Here is a 17,725-nt window from a genome sequence, read left to right on the forward strand (position 1 = left end):
GGGTCTAATGGGTGTAACATATTGAGATTGGTTCCCTGTCCTGTCTGCCACCATACTTCCCTGAATGAACGAATAGGCTACTTCATCTAGAGCACAAAGGAAGTGAATCTGCCACTGCACATCCTCAACAGAAAAAGGATAACACATGTTTTCCCCAGTAACTACAGGTAGCTTTCCCTGCATGTGGCAGAAATAGTTGATGGAAAAACCAGAGTAATTGTAGAGAGTGAGACACCATAACCAGCAAAATAAAAAAGGAAAAAAAGCTCCATTGTCACAAACTGATGGGTGAATTGGGAATTACCTAGGGCTGGCAAAGAGACTGGCACGGTCAGTAAATCGTCTTTATTTTTACGGTCCACCATTATTGTCCTGATCTCACTCAGATTAAGGAAGCTCCAAACTGACAACAGTTGGCTTTAGCTATTTCCACCTGATCAGCAAGTAAACAAACCTAACTTAGAAATACAACTGTATTAGCCTACTCTTTATCACCCCAGTAGGATCTGGGGTTTGCTACCGTAAGCTTTAGCTGGCAGAGGCCATGTCATGGCTAGCTGCCACAAGCTACCTCCAAGGCTAACAATATTGATACATGCTGCTCAGTCACCAAACCCTTTCAATACAATACATTAACAGCGCTGTTAGCACTGTGTTAGCTTCTGCGAGTTAACCAAAGAATTAAGTACCAATATGATAGGCTACGTCTTCTGGTAGCTGATTCTCATGCACAATAAACTCCTCAAAACCTCCTAAGTAAAGTTTTGACTTCTCAAACATGTGGCTAAGTCTCTCCAATATTTCCTCAGTTTATCTAAAGGCGGGGTTTTTTTTATTGATTTATTTATTGATTCTTTTTTTTCTTTTCTTTTTTTTTTTTTACTTTAAACAAAATAAACATTAAGCTGCATTTTCTGTTGTCCATTGAGTATGTGCTATTATGTATTGGGTTGCAACTTTTATTTTCATAATCAAGTGATCTGATAATGAATTCAAATCAGTTAACTGCTCTGTAAAATGTCAGAAAATATCAACAAATGGCCTTCATCATTTGCCTAATGTGACATTTTCATACTGCTTTTTTTGCCCTTGTTTTGTTTGTATTCATTTTAAGGGGACAGCAAATCCTTTACCTGAGAAACTGAAACCATAAAATGCATTACTTCTATGTAAATAAGCTTAAAATATGTTGCACTGTTACAGTAACAGTGCAACATAAGCTTATATTTATATTATGTAGGCTACTGTAGGCTAGGCCTATTGCCACAAACTATAGCCTATCTGTACTGTTCCAAATAGTGTCGATGATACTGTGCCTACTAATTTGTGCTCAATCACTGCATTTCCTACATACCTGCATGTAATAATGAGTGTTTCGTTGACTGGAATCACTAGGTCGCCTCTGGAGCTGTCAAGGATGGGTGGAGTCATAGAAAAGCCAATCACCAGACCTGAGGGAGAAAACATGATAACTGCATTAGTTTCATGTTACACAGGTCAGTCAGGACCTAGTGGATTTGACAGAGCTGCTGGTTAGGCTGTCAAATCACAGAAACACATCAGGAATCTGAAATCTGACACGACGGCAGCTCAGATAGCACGTTGTTCATTACATTTACAAGCTGTAAGGCAATCTGCGGCTAAAGGACTTGGTCCCTCATGATGAGAACACCCAGCCAGAGAAATCATGGCCCACTCATGAGGCAATGTTGCTCTTCCTCTGACATAACCACCATTTGCCCTTGATTCATTACCAATGCATTCACTCCACTGACTTCTGCTTGGTTAATACAGCCGGTCCAGAATGTCATTACCTTCCCAGAGTCCCCTCAGGGTGCTATTAGCGCTTAGCCAGACTCCACACCTACAGTCTATCATATATAAAAGTGTCACCATGACTTATGCACCACCTGGATGTCATTAGAGATTTAAAAAAAAACCGGGGGTGTTGTGTTACGAGGGCGTAGAGACTTTCTTTGCATTTATAAAAACAACAAACAATAACCATTTTTCATCGTTGAAAGCAATCACAGTACGTGTCCAGTATTTAATGTGCTTTACAATTCCCAACAGAATACACAAAACAGGATACATATTCAAGGACAAACAGCAGCAACTCAAAGACCTGACAGATAACGTTTAATACTTTGCATACTATTAACGAATACGGACAAAGAGAAGTGCTTGGGGTCAGGAGGCATGTGCATGTGCAACAGAGCATCAGATGTACATTAATATTAGTGACTCACACAACCTCAAGCATGAAGTACACTCTATACAGACAGAAATTAACACCAGCAGAAAGAACCATTTCATAACGGTCAGTCATGACCTACCGCCAAACAAAACCCAGAGCTCTGGACAGCTGCAATTCTTTTTCTTTTTTTTTAAGTATATTTTTTGGCTTTTCATGCCTTTATTTGATAGGACAGTTGAGAAATACATGAAATGGGGAGGCAGAGAGGGGGGGATTGATAGGACAGGGCCGCTCAACGTGGGATTCGAACCAGGGCCGCCTGCAGTGAAGACTATAGCCTCAACACATGGGCCAAGTGCTCTAACAACTTAGCTAAACACTGCCCCAAGCAATTCTTGTACACAAACCCCATTCCACCAACACATCCTGCTGCCCATGGCGTACAATAGAGTCCAGTTATTCTTATGTAAATATTTTTGTTAATCATGTTTACAGTAAATGTTGGTCCCAGTGGAAGGAGAGTGATCGACCTGCCCCGGGCTCCCTCCGATGCAGGAAAAAGACAGAAACTCAACTCAAAGATACCTTCAACTCTGAAGGGTCAGCCTTGACTACACTGAAGTGACAGTTATTATCACAATAAACTTCTACCCTGCAACATCAAAAGGCCTCAAATAAACTTGTCCTTGTCCTTTGTGCTCGACTTAGAGATTTCCTACTTTACCCAGGATGACGTTAAACACCCTGCAAAGCAAGAGAGGAAACTATTAAAGTTGATTTCATGGAAAAGCGGGGGTGTGGATTAATATAGCTGAACTTTTTTACACACTGGCATGACAATAGTCAAGGACACTTTTCCACTGAATTGTCATCCTTCTCATGAATGAAATCCCCTTTGTGCACTTTTGACATTTGGGTTTTGTTGTCATTAATATTGTTCAGATTTTATACAAATTAAGAATTTTCTATCAGCTTTTTACTGTCAATTCTATGTTAAAGTTAGGGTTATCAAAAATAATTTGACATTTTGAGAAATATTAAAATTTGTCTCCATACAGCAGGCAGTTAGCTTTGCTTAGCACATAGACTGCAAACATGGAGACAGCTGGCCTTGCTCTGTCTGGAGGCCATGAACAGAGTCAGCCTGCTCACCAATGAACACTTTAAAAAATATATTTTTTGTTTATTACAGTCACGGAAACAACGTGATTGCTCACTTTGTACATTCCTGTTTCCAGTCTTTGTGCTTTGCAATGCTAACTGTCTCTGAGCTATAGCTTCACATTCACAGTAGCCTACATATGCAAGGGTGCAAGGGTCGTATTGTAAATGCTGAACAATTCCTGTGTTTTATTATTGCTGATATTGACCTTCCTGTTTTCTTTCAGTAAAATAATAATTATCATTCATATTCACATTCACAATATCTTTGATGATCTCTGCTGCAGGGATCACAGTTGAGACAAAACCATTAATGGCCATCTGCCTCTGTTTTTGTGAGAATATTAAAAGAGATGTAGGTACCTCATTGAAAACCTCATAAAAGCTAAAAAAAAAACAACACTTAAATGAATGTACAATAGAACAGCTTGTGGTACTGACAAAACAAACTTGAGGGGCTAAAGTGGGAAGTGATGGCAGTACTTTAGACATTCCCAGTTTGGCTCACAGCAGGGTATTCCTTCCTTTATACCTTAACTCTTCCCCAGAGGAGAAGCCAAGTTTTCCCAACATATTGTCTCAGCTCAGATGTGAACCTGCCACCAGTGTCAGTCCCATCACCACCCAGCCACAATACAGCACAACACAGCTTTGTCCTCTCACCTTAAATGTTGTGAAGGCAAACAGCGGGATGTGTCTGAAAAACATACACAAGGGCCAATTACGGCCTCCAACCGACCCCTAAAAGCCATTTCCTTGTCAGGACTCAGCTCACATCTTCACTATTTTAGGAATAACAGTTTTCCTTCACACATGCTAAGGTTGGAGGGCAAGAGAGTGCATCTCCTTGAATATAAGTTCAGTATCTGAGAAAAACAGACAGATGAGTCCTGGACCTCCCACGGCTTCCCAAGATTTCAGATTTCAGTCTCTCATGTGCTCACTATGGACGACAGACCAGGGTGTTTCACTCTGGCTACAGACGAACATTCAAATGTAAACCAAAACAGGTAGATTTAGCATAGAAATATTTTTTGACAACATTAAAGCTGCACTAATCAATATTTACATGTTGTAACATAGGTGGCTCACTGATGTTGTCAACCTTACAGAGAGTTTTAGCTTCTATCAGCATGTTGTTTTGGTAGGCAAAGGTAGCAACTGCTTGTTGAACACAATGCAGCGTTTGGGAGTCAGGACACAGAAGTGACAGATGAATGAAGAGAAACACATTTCCAAAATCTTATCCACGTGTGACAGAACAAAAAGCCTTCTTTGTTAAAAAGAAAACTTCCTCTGGTAGAACTTAAAACGTGCATTTGTTGTTAAATGAATGGAAAATGGTTTGGTTTTGTAATTTAGGATTAAAAAATGACTAACTTTGGCTCCCTCCAGCGATAGTATCAAATCAGACACTGTGGCAGAAAGCAATACGCACCACCACAGATACAAGTTTTTTCTATTTTCATACAAATAAAAATTCATGACATCAAGAATTATTTGAGTTGAGTTATGAATTTAACAAGGACACAGGATCTACACAGTGCCAAATATCTCTGAGGAGAAATAGGGGAGAAAAAAAATGTCCCCAAATCCAGAGTACAGTCTGGCGTGTGCTGACACAATTTTTCTCTCTGGCAGATGTACAGACTGAGTGATGAGCTCTGAGCTAAATCCAAACTGTAGCTGAGACTCAGTGATGGATGCTTCCCTCACAATCTGTTGAGAGATTGCACACTGTGACAGAACGCAAATTGTGAATCTTTTTCAAATGTCACAACTGACTGGCATCGCTTGAGAGACAAGACGTCGAGATGTTTGTTGAGGTGTATTTAGGAGGGAAGCATGGATACGTTATATTTACTATAAAAGGAAAACCTCTAGCTTTGGTTTATTTGAAATGCGCCAATGTGAGATTGACTGATGTGTCTATCACAGCGCAGCAAGAGTATCATTCACCAGAGGGCAAAGAAGGCAGTACTCCCACACAGAGTCAAGCTAAGAGCTCTTTGAAGTCAAGCAGAACATTTCACAGATCATTCAAACTGATACAATTCATAACAAATATGTGGTTGTACTCGGAGCTCGGTACTCCCGACACGGCCTGTTTCCAGGGTGAGTGTGAGGCTAATGTGTGCCACATTATTTGTTGAGACTTTGGATCTCTCCTATACATCACTTGTCATGTGAAGTGGCTCTCTGATAACTGCTGAGGGAGGCGCTGCAATATCATGACTTACTGCGTGCAGGGCTGGGCTGCACACATGGCTACGGGCCAAAACAGCCACCGACGTCTCGGCTGTTTGGACACAACAGATTGATGAGAGGTGGGAAGAGGGCAGTTCTAAACCCTGCATGCTGTAGGCGACTTTTGGCCTTGATGCCCCAGGAGCTTCAAGTTCATTCTCCCGTGATTCACAATGTTGAAAATGCTCGGTGCCAGATGTCAATATCTTCCATATGGATGTGCTGTATAATGTATACGCTGTGTTTCCAAACTGTGAGACACCAGATATGGAGGCTTGACAGCCCATCAGCTACACAAAGGGTTTGAGAAAATATATAATCCCATTAGCAAGTGTTTGCGTTCTGTCAAGTATAATTAAAAACACACATTGCCCTAATGTACAGCTATGTGTAGCGAATGCCAAAGAAAACCAAACACATCAGTTCATACAACTTCATGGCTGATAACATATCTTGTCCTGATAATAAACACATTTTCCTGCTGTGACCTTTCATGCTGCATTTCATGACAGATTGTTATGACTGCTATCACTCAGTTACCTCATTTATCTTATTACTCATTAAATGGTGAAGTTAAAAAAGGTTAACAGTCTACATTCATTGTGCAGCATGCTTTGTTCTTGAACAGCAGTATCAGCTGGAGGAGAGAGGACAGACTGTTATGTCGGAGAGTGAGTAAGCAGAGCTGCAGCTGTGAACTTTGGTTAAGGAGACGGTGAGACTGCAGCTTCAAACCGAAAATGCCCGGTGCAATGATGATGTGAGTGCACTGCGAAGTGTTTCAGCTCAACTTGATTTTCTTTCATTTATTACCACACAGCCACTAGTTTCAATTCATCTCCATGAGACATGGAAATCAAGACATTATTTAACTCTTGAGATTTGAATTGATTCATTCATCACAGCTTCTCTGCATTCATTTTTTCTAAGTGGTACATTACCATGGATTGCAATGCAGTAGTAAGTGGAAATTGATATGGAAAGTGCACACTGCTTTAACTCATAATGACAACGTGAATGTGAAAAAATAATAATGCAGAGTTGATGATTGTAGATTAGAAGTCAGTAGCACAAAGTCTGCTACTTGATTTTTTTTTTGTAACAGTTTAAAACACAGCATAAAGGTACAAAGTATACTATGTGATTTCTAGAAAATGAGTTTAAAAGATACAAAACAAATACTATTGTTGATCATTTTCTGTAGCCAGGAACATCTGACCGATCAACATCTGTTTGCTCAGAATGATTGCCAGGTTTAAAAAAAAAAAAATCCTTTGCATGGTGATTGGCTCGTGGAGAACCACCTTACAAATGTGAACACGGGGCATCAAGCCAAAAAAATATTTGAGCTTGGTTCCTTCTTTTCCCATGCATTCCAGCTGGTGGTGCAGAGATAAGCAGGAGCTCTGGGTGATTAGCTTCCACCAACAAAAAGCAACTTCACTTTTAGCCAACAAAGAATAAAACTAAGTATATCCAAAGCTGATTTACTCCTTCTGTTATCATGTTATAACACGGGGTATATGAACACACAAGGTTAGAGGTGGAAAATCTTTTAGACATATAAGAGCTGCATTAACTACTGTATCTCTGACAGTGAAGAATTAAAGTTGTAGCCAGTTTTCTCTGTTTTAAGTGCTTGCAATGACAGTGATTCCAATAAACTTCTACAACCTTGTGTTCAGCTCGTTGTGTTCACAAAATCGGAGACACTGATCACTGGGGATTGTCACAAATAATATAACTCAACAATTACTGAAGATTCAGCAAAGAGTTCTTCACTGCGAGTCATTTGCTATGGTTTGTTCTTAGAGAAACAGCTCACTGAACATGTCCTTGTGCAAAGTTGACATTGAGAAATGTGATTTCTCTGTTGTTGTGAAAAGCCATTCTCACTGTGGGAGCCGTGTGTGTGTATATCCTGCACCAGCTCCAGCTGGATGTGCCAAGCAAACATGAGGGTTTGAGTGGCCTAGAACAACTCTTCAGGCGGGTATTTGCTTAAAACAGCAATAAAAGAGAGGAAATGATAAATGCTGCTGTAGATAAAAAGTAATTCAAATAAGGGTGAGATAATGAAACAACTTTGGTTTATTGTGTTCTCAGGCATGCTGACTATGTGATTGTATACGTAGATACGACTGCATATGGCTTCACACAGCTGTTCTTTGTGTCTTTTTTTTGTCTTGCATTCTTCTGTCATGATATAGGTGTTAGATGTACATACATACCGGTACATATATACAGTATATGTGTGAGCCAAGTGGCAGGAGTCAGAACTTTTCTCTGACAATTGTGCCTGTTTGTGCGTCAGGCTGCACTTTGATGTGTCAGCTCCACATACCCGGTTGATGGAAAGGAAAGATGAGCCACTGGCTACTTGTCAATTGAAATGGGTAAACAGCATGCCAGAGGAACATCTTCAGTGGTTTCTCTACTTAGGTTTGAAGAGTCAGAATACCAAGAGGTGCAGAGGACTGCTCAGAGAGTTTTGCAAAAACTTAGTCCTGTGTATTATTCAAGAAATGCATAGCACTGCACCTGATATAATTTTGGACAGTCCTGCAAAACATATGCATAATGCAAAATGAAGCTGGTTTCCTGTTATACTTAGGTTTCATATTAAAACTAAAAAAAAACATGCACACTGTAATTTGAATCCAGCCAGGGACATCTTCTTCACGTCACCCAGTCTTTTTCTGCCCTCACATTTCCTGTCTGATTCTCTGTTGTACCCTAGCAAAATAAGGCGAACCTCCTACAAAGTAATAAAAAGGAAAACTGCTAAAAAATATTGCAGCCCACTCTTTAAAAATTGCACTAGAAATACATAAATCAAGTAAATATGCATCTCGAATCACTTCTTTCCACTTCTGCTGTCATATTGATGTCTAGACATGCAGGCTTTCTCTTTCTCCTGCTGAAAAGTGGCAATAATGAACATTTCCAACAACTAAAGTAGCTCTTCAGTCACAATTTCAATGATAGTTTCAATTCCAATGCATTATACTGCACTTTTGTTGAGAAGGGTTGTGGCAAAATGAAATGTAGAATTGCTGAACCAAGTGGTGAACACAGAACACAGAACACATTTTACCAACTTAAATGCCTCTGTGCATGTGTGCTCATCTGATCCTTAGCCGAGCTCTCATTATGACTCATACATAGTGGTGGCTTTGTAACAGTCAGAGCACTGAAACTGGACTTCCCAGACTATGGTGGTGAACACCTGGTGTGTATAGATAAATCGCATACATACACACACACACACACACACACACACACACACACACACACACACACACACACACACACACACACACACACACACACAGGGAAGACTGCACCCTAAGCCAGTTAAAAATGTAAAGCTCCTCTGACAAGCAGACAGATACAAGGAAGACAAGAGTTGAGTGCATCAAAGGTACACGCGAAGATGAGAGCTCGTCTCCCCGTAGGTACGTCACAGTCTGCATTGAAGCCCGTGTGAAAAGCGACAAAATGTTTTTCATTGCATGCAAATTTCCTGTTTTTTTTTTTAAATCATGTTCACGCTTCTCCCACTTCCCTTTTTCATGGACAGTGAAGGAGATGTTGCTCTTAGTGTTTCCTCGCTCCTCTGTAGTTTTGTCAGTCATGTGACGGGAACGGGAAAAGAGGAGGCTTAAGTAAACAAATAAATCTTTTTTCAGCATCTCAGTTTGGCAAAAAGGATGCGACCTGGGAGTCTTTCAAAAATACGACTGCCAATTGTGCCTGGTATGAACAATTTGAATCAATTTGTATACTGTATAGAGCTGACTCCCCTTCGGCTGACACTCAAAGGGTAAGGACTTGAATGAGACAGCAAAAGTAATAACTGCACTGCAAGTTTTTTTGTTTTTTCTTTGTAGGTTTTAAGGTCAGAGAGTAACATGTAGGTGACAGTACATCCACACCGTTTTTTCAGTGTCACAGTAGTTGGTAAAGGTCCAGGGCTGAAGCTCTCTGAAATAGAAACACCCTGTATGTCCGGCGAGTGACAGGAGGCCAGGCAGGCCACGGTGCAGACCTGATCTCTGGATGTGGAGTCAGCCGGCCTCAGGCTACAATATACTCCCTCTCCCCCTCTCTCTCCGAAACAAATAAATTCCGCTTCCTCTGTCATCTGGAGACAAGGCCGGGCCAAAGCCAGGCGGCGGACTGACTGGCAGCCATGGCTTTGATTTCATTGTTAATACAGAGGAGGATGACATCCCTGTCCTCTCCACTTGTGGAGGAGTTAGGCCTTTTCCAACATCCTGCCAGAGGAGGGGTGCAAAATTAAGGATGCAGCAACAAGCCATCTGGGCCTGTTTCCTATGTTTTACACCCTCTGTCCCTGACAAAATCTTCCTGTACCTGCCTCATAGGCACACCGGACAACTCAAGTGCTTCCTCTGTGGCAACCAGTTCTTGCATGTCATCATTTTTATCAATGAGAAATGATTTCCCCTGCTGAGAAAGGAACTGAGCGTAGCTCAGCTAATGCTTTGTCCCAGCTCATGGTGATGACATTTTCTGTTGGGAAACATCTAAAGCATCTTTTGGAGTTCAAGCAAGTGCCAAAGATTAGCACATGCAGTCCAGGCCTCCTCTGATGGTTTTGCACGCTCCTAAACCTCCTGCTGCGACCGCTCAGAGGCCAGACTTTGAGCAGCCCCATTACTGTGCTTGTTACCTAATTCCTGAAGATTCGGGTCATAAACAAGTCTCTGCTGCCATGTCAGATGTCACAGTGAGCTAAATCACTGGGGCAGCTGCTGTAGAAAACAAGGTCAAAGTGTGGAGTGCAGGGTCAACAATTAAGGTGGTGGATGCCTAAAGGGAGGGAAGCAATTTCCGCAGTATTTTGCCACTGAACTCTTTCCCATGAAGCCAACCACCAATGGCAGGAAAAGAAGTATGGGTGACCAACATGGACTTTCAACACACAGCCTGCTGACACTGAGCAGCGATTTGAGCGTAATAGTGATGGTGGCTCTCATTAATCTGATAAGTGCTCTAACTGATGCTTGTTTCTAAGCAACGCAGGCTCTTTGGTGTGCTGTAATATCTCCGCAACAGCCACCGTGTCCCAGGATCCAGTTACAGCCATTCACACCATGTAGAGTGATCAACCAATAAAGGCAAGAGATGCCATAATGCCATTTTCCTCAGCACTGCAGTGCTACTGCTTACAATAAATGTCTTTTCACTGGCTGCTACAGTTGCTGGATCACATAATTAGCCTCACATTAGCATGTCAACCAAGACATGTGTTTGTAGCTGGGATTTAAAAACCACTTTACTTTGGTGATACATCCATCTTTTAAATTAAATTGTAGTTCCTTGCAAAGATTGAAGCTGAGCAGAAAACTGTTGCTGTAATCATTTGAGATCATTTTGGTCTCAATTAACAGTAGCAGCAATATATAATTTATTCTATCTCACAGATAGAAGCACTTATATTTTTAATTGCGCACACTCTTGCCATTTCATGGGCGGGTTAAATCACTCAGAGAGTCACAGTTCAAGTCCTCAGTGAAGCTTGGATGAGAGAGGGAATAAAATGAATTCCTGTCTTTGTGCTCTGCTGACTGCAACATATGAAACTCAGGTCTACATGAACTTGATGGAAAGGACAGAGAAAGAGATTAAAAAAAGAAAGAAAAGAAAATCAATATGTTATACCTCCTCTGCATGGTAATTATTCCAACAATAGGAGTACATTTAAAGGGCGAAGAAAAAGAAATATGTGCATTGTTGGAGGAAAAAGGGGAGTATGCTGTGCCTAACATTTCATTTGCACAGTAAGAACACTGATAATAACTATGAAAGGATGACTGTGAATGGACACTTTTATAAAGTCAGCGACAATGAAACACAACAGTTTTATGGACTCTAAAAGGACTGAGAAGCTGTTCTGTGTTAGAATGGGAGGGCAATAATTGCACAAATGGCTACTTTTCCTGGTGATGTGGGGTCAAGCACTGAAAGGACCATTTAGAGAGGTCTGCCTTTGTAGCAGGACTAAAGCTGCCAGCGTGATTCATCAGGATTGTTTGTTGGGTGGATGAGCAGCTCTAAACCTCCCTTCTCCTACACTTTTACAACATCAGAACTGAGGGGGAGGTTTGTGTGAAACGGTTTCTGTAACTTTCCGAAATCAACATTCTGACAATCACACCCATTTCACATTGTTTCAGCCTTTCTCAGGTTTCTGTTTTATTCTTACAAATACTCACATGTGAAAATGTGCAGGTCTACACTATGACTATCAGCATCCGTATCCCCATATTCAAATGACACATTCTCTCTGAAGAGAGTGATTGTAGTTGGAACAGCTGTAAACACCTTTGCCTTTCAATTTATATATTTTCCTGGCAAAACCAAGAGTCTGAACCTGTACTTAGGCAATCTGAACTACATGCTGATGTTAGCATGCCAACATGCTATCATGGACACAAGATACAGCTGTGAATGATAAATAACTTCAGATAGTTTGAAAAGTGCACTAATGGGTTTTCGTATCTCAAAGAAATGAATGTCCACAGTTGAAAAAAAAAATAAAAAATCAAACACTGCAGCAAAAATCTACAGAAACAAGCAGCTCTTTTTTGGCTACGTAGGCGCCGCTAACTGCTAACGTCTGCATGCTTACATCCTCTCAGGTATAATGTTAGCAAGGAGATGGGAAAATCATTCATTTTACAGGTCAGGCATAGAAGTCATACAAGAAAATTAAGTAATCAAGTTACAATTCATTCTGAGGGCTCTACCTCATTTCATGGCAAAACATCAATTTCCAATTTATCTGATAGCCATCAAGAATATTTAACTATAAGAGCCAAATATGTAGAAGAGAAGTCCACGGACCACAGGAGTGGTGGATTCAAAACCCTTGGGATCATAAACACAAGTAAAAATTGAACTGCAACCCAGCCAGTGGTTATTGGGATATTTCACTATGGACCGAAGTGGTAAACCAACCGCTTTACACTAGGCTACTATGTATAGAGCCATGCTGCAAGTGTGACCCAGAACTGGGCACAGAAAACATGTAGGGGTCATAAATCTAAAAACAAAAATCCCACAGATGGTTTTCATCAACTATCTAACACCAACTTTTGACACATATTTGGCGTCTGCCACAGATTCCTGGTGTTGAAAGAGCTTATCTCTCAGCTCTCGCCATATTTGGAGTGACGGTTCTTTAGCATGATGAGAAAGTGAGTGACCAGACATTGCAATGCCCATGGGGCCTCACTACTCCATGCCAGTGATGAGTGAGGCACCGGGCTCCCTATTTATTTGGACTTTACTGCAGAGAGCTTCCCACACGGAGCAGCAGCAGCAGCAGCAGCATTCCTCTCTCTCATCCGAACTGCTCTCCAGCTGATAGAACAAGATACTCAAGGACAGACACCAAGGGTCTGCTCCTCGGAGTCCTGAGGTTGAATCCTGAGATCAGCACCGAGGATAGGGGGCTATTGTTGGCTAAAACAACTCAACCTCTATAAGTGGACGACAAGAATAATACCCAAAGTTGAGAGTCAGATTTCTGGGATGATCTGATCAAGCAAAGGTATGCGTACAGAAAACACTCTGCTAAAAGCAATATCAACATTATTCACCCAAGACCTAGGGTAATCCAAAGATCATAGAGCTCAGCTTTAGAGAGAGAGAAAAAAAGGGATTCATGGCTTTTATGTGTTGCTTCTCTGACTTGCAAAAACAAGAAAATTAAGAGGTGATGAATCAATCAGTGATTCACAATTCAGATCAATTGTATCCTATACCAGAGAAGCTGGGCCAACAGGTCTTTTTTAAACAAGACTGAAATTCTGTAGCTGTGTAGTAAATGTTTTGGGAACACCATAATTCAAACCAGAGACAGAGCATGACAGGAAGATGGTAGAAAATGGCTTAGGGTGAAATCTTGGATCTCCATAAGAGCAATGACTTCTGGACAGACAGGTCTACGATCCACTCTCCCTCAGTCAACCCCTCTGAGATGAATGATGTGAAGCCACAGTGCTCATCACACTTGCATCAGTCTCCAAATGACAAGTGTCACTTTAATGCCACACATTTGTATTTTATTGAGAGACATTTTTAGAGGCTAGAAACCCTTCAGACTGAAGAAAAATTAGAAGTAATTTAATGGTTTAAATGTCCTAACAACATTTTTAAACTAAGCTTTTATCTCTTACAAACACTCACCCTTCTCTCAGCTCCCTGCGTTAATGCGGCTGTTAGTCTCACAGGTACATCTATAGCTACCGTGAAGCTGTAATTGGAAAAAGTGTGTCTCCAATATGAAGCCAGTGTTTCTCTCTCCCTCCGTTTCTGCTTCGTGTTTTCAGCATCAACCAAGAAAAGCGGGAGTTCGACAGATAACATCGCACAGACCCTTGTGGTGCACATTAGATTTGTGTGATCACAGTACTGACAGAGATTTACCATTCCAAGATACACATTGTGGGTAAATGAGAAAGTCTTCTGTGTATTTCATTTTAGTTTTCTCATTGTTTTGGGTTGTGCAAAAGTTTGAATAAAGCCTCCAGAGGACATACGGCCAGGTGAAAAGAGAGGAGAGCTCTCAGACTCAGTTTTCAAAAAACACCATTTGTCATGGATTAAAAAATCTATCATCACAGGGGCTCGATAATGTTTACTGTTACTGAGAGGAGTGATTCCCCTGAAATGGATCTTATGATGCCATTAGCCCCCTCTACTCTCTGAAAAAAAACCTCATCTGTTCATCTGTTCCTCTGAATGTATGGGACCCACCCAGCACAGCTCAGAGATATTTATGAAAGAAGCGAGAGCCATCCCTCCACCCCAGAGTTATGATTTGGGTGGCGTGGCCATATGGTAAAACATATCCCCTGTTCCTTATGAGCAGCTGTTCAGCACCAATCAGACATGAGCTCATACAAACACATCCAGTCGCTGAGCAAAACTGCAAATGACCTCAGCCATATAGCTGATCTGCATGGCTTCTGTCAAAGAAACAATGTGCTTTACATTATTTAGTTTGCCATATTACTAATAACCCAGAGATCCAGTACTAAGTGAGGGTGGCATTCAAATTCACCTTTGGTTTAGAGAAATTAAATAACAATCCCCTACCCCACCCCACCACCTCCTCTCTATTCTCCTCATGTCACATGTCCAGTCTAGATGAGTCAGCTCTCCTCCCACCCACTGAAGTTATGACCTACATAGACCTAAATGCACTGCGATGTAAAGCCACTCAAACTCAACATAGCAAAAACAGACCTTTCTGAGTCAAGCATCATCAATTAACAACAGCATTTTCATTAAACACAACAACAGCATGCCTCCCCCTAGTGCCTATCTGCTTTCATACAGACTCTCACTGGGTTACTAATTCAGTCCCAACTTTCAGTAAGTTATGAATTATGGATGTTGTGTTTAGCTCTATTCAAAGCTGTAAATGAAATGTATGCTTGTCACTGCAAACACAAGGGATTTACAAGAAGCTAAAGTATCTGTGAGTTTTGTAATAACTCATAAATCACATAATGGGAGAAAAAACATATGTCAACAGAAAAACAAAATAATAAATTAGCATATTAAAGGATTTAGAAATATAGCCTAAGGAAAACATAAAGGAATGAAATGATAAAATAAATGGCTTTCCACTATTATTTTTGCCATTATTTGAAGGGCAGAGCTGCCAATGAAGTGGCATTAGGCGGGCTTTCCTGGTCAGGCTGAGTGGTCACTTCCTGCACTCATGAGTACTGCTTTGGCTGGAGTGTTTAACACGGACAACATGAGGTAAATGTGGATGAAGTTTGAATTGGGTGGGGAAAAATACTGGAAAATTTAAGTAAAGGGGTTCAACAAGTTCTTTTAGCATGTGATCAGTTTGTGGAGAAAGTAAACTGAACTGGACCTTTTTTTAAAGCTGGTTGAAGATGACATGGAGAGTCTTGGGCAAAGCTCTGTGCTGACTACTAGACATGGTGCAGTCTTATGATCCTTGGCCACCTAAAGCCTCAAATGGACTGTGGAAGTTCTTGATGAACTTCAGGCATCCAGCCTGTCGGCAGCTTCATTCAGTGGCTTTGAAATAAACATGCAGATCACCAGAACATGGCAATGCACACAATAACAGATATTTTTCTATATCCTTTCCTCCCCCCCAGATTCAGACCGCTGCCACATTCAGATTCAGCATGCACAGTCCATATCTACTTCCCTACACACCTGTCAAAAAAGCACCTGCCAAAGCAGATGGAGAGCTCACCCAAAGCCAGTCGATTCACATCTTGGCCCTTCAATGAATAATAAAACCAAGAGGGGGGAAATAAGAATGGGCAAAGGAAGGAGAAAATTGTTTATGAATCGCAAATTGCATCACATCAATTGGGTTGATCTTACAAGTCACGATGTCTCAAAGTTTTAACTTTAGAGGGTTAGGCTTTAGACTTACAGAAAAACAATCAAGCAATTATAAGCAAAGTGCAAATTTTCTTTCCCTAGGGGTCAAATGGCACCAGATTTATCGTGTCTCACTCTGATTGGGGCCCTTAGCCCATGTACTCAGTTAGCTTTTCTTACATAGGCCTACAATATTGATTGGCTTTGACAAACAAGCACCTTAGAAAAATAAAAATCCAATTGATTTGTGAGGGTTAGGATGTCCAAACCAATCAATGTGACTTGTGAGGTTTTGAATATTATTGTCTAAAACCAATTTTGATTGAGATACAGAATGAAGAAAAAAAAACTCTTGAATATGGGGGAAAATCCAAAATGGCAACACAGAATTCAGTATGGAAACTGATACCACCGTGAATTTAACTCGATCCCACCAATGGTACCTTTTTGAAGATTGGACATAGGATTCTAAATTTATGTATGAAAACACCTAAAACATTTTTGGTGGCACTAGATGACATTTAACTTGATGGAAAGTATCAAGGCAGTGTCCTCTGTAGGTAAGCCAAAACGTTTTACCATGTGGTTTAAGGGACTTATAGACTCCCATGGCAGAATAAGAAGATGATACAGAGGAATTGGTGGAAGGCACAAACCTTAGTATCTGACCCCAAAAGCAAAAGCAACAGGGAAAAATGTTGAACTCTTTTAACTTTCTTGTGGATTTATTCAGTTTTATGGCACTCCTGTGACTCCATATACAATATCCCAAACCCAATAAAACATTTTAAAACAAGCACATCAAATTCTAAAAAAAAGTCAAAGTTCAGGATCCACCCATCTTCGGTTTAAGCCCTCAGCTTAACACGAATAAAACTTTGAGCCTCTAAATATAAAAGCTCAGATCAATTATTTACTTTAAGTCAGTGCAAACAGTAAGCTCGACCTCTCCCTTCATAGAAAAAAGCTGTGCGCTCAAAACTTTCACACTCACTGTAAAAGTCTCCTCACCTGAGGCATATGCTATTCCAATCCAAGTCCGACAGAAAAACGTGAAATCTGTCTTCATTTCCAGATCTCCGGTCCAGAAGTGCAAAAAAGCTTGAGCGATGTATCAGATGTTTTGAAAAAATATATTTATGTTAAGTTTAAACTCCGGTGGAGACAGTGGAGAGAGGTGCTTTGAATGAATGTCCGCGGATGGGGGGAAAACACCCAGGTAAATGTCGGTCAATCGATGGCTGTCTGTTCTGTGCACACAGGGAGGACGGGGGCGAAATGCTGAGGAACAGGGAAAAAAACGTCTATTTTGTCAAAAGGGTGCATGCGGCGCTCAATGGGATTTACAATGATTTCCCTTTCCTCTGCTCGTGACCGGAGCGCATGCACACCCATCCATCCACTTCATAAAACAAGCTGGATCTGGAGGGGTGTGTGTGTGTGTGTGCGTGTGTTGGTGGGTGTTAGTGTCAGTGTGTGAAAAGGGGGGCGGCGGTGGGGGCCACTAGGGGGGTCCTCCTAACATCCACGACAAATTTCCTTCCTGCAAGATCCCATTCGTGTTTTCCCTAGCCTCTAAGACCAATAGACGAACAACATTACTGTGTACCAGTTTACTGAAATACTACAACACTACTATTTTTCAGTTTTATTCAAAGTACTGCAGCCTAAGTCCACTGAATGACTATAGGCCTTACATTCTCA

General features: G+C 41.0%; 1 protein-coding gene across 1 annotated transcript in view; it reads right to left on the reverse strand.

Annotated features, from left to right (window-relative positions):
• The window catches only part of flt4 (fms related receptor tyrosine kinase 4), a 41,922-nt gene extending 24,448 nt beyond the window's left edge, over positions 1 to 17,474 (reverse strand). Inside the window, exons 1-2 of the mRNA XM_085790133.1 lie at positions 17,033 to 17,474; positions 1,355 to 1,451 (exon numbers count right to left, since the gene is read on the reverse strand). Coding sequence (XP_085646259.1) covers positions 1,355 to 1,451; positions 17,033 to 17,090 — 155 coding nt within the window. The 5' untranslated portion in view covers positions 17,091 to 17,474. The remainder of the gene's footprint in view (positions 1 to 1,354; positions 1,452 to 17,032) is intronic.
• Between the last annotated feature and the right edge of the window lie 251 nt (positions 17,475 to 17,725).

Source organism: Trachurus japonicus, chromosome 10 (genome assembly GCF_045865225.1).
Source record: "Trachurus japonicus isolate A0001 chromosome 10, Traja_1.0".
Taxonomy (NCBI): domain Eukaryota; kingdom Metazoa; phylum Chordata; class Actinopteri; order Carangiformes; family Carangidae; genus Trachurus; species Trachurus japonicus.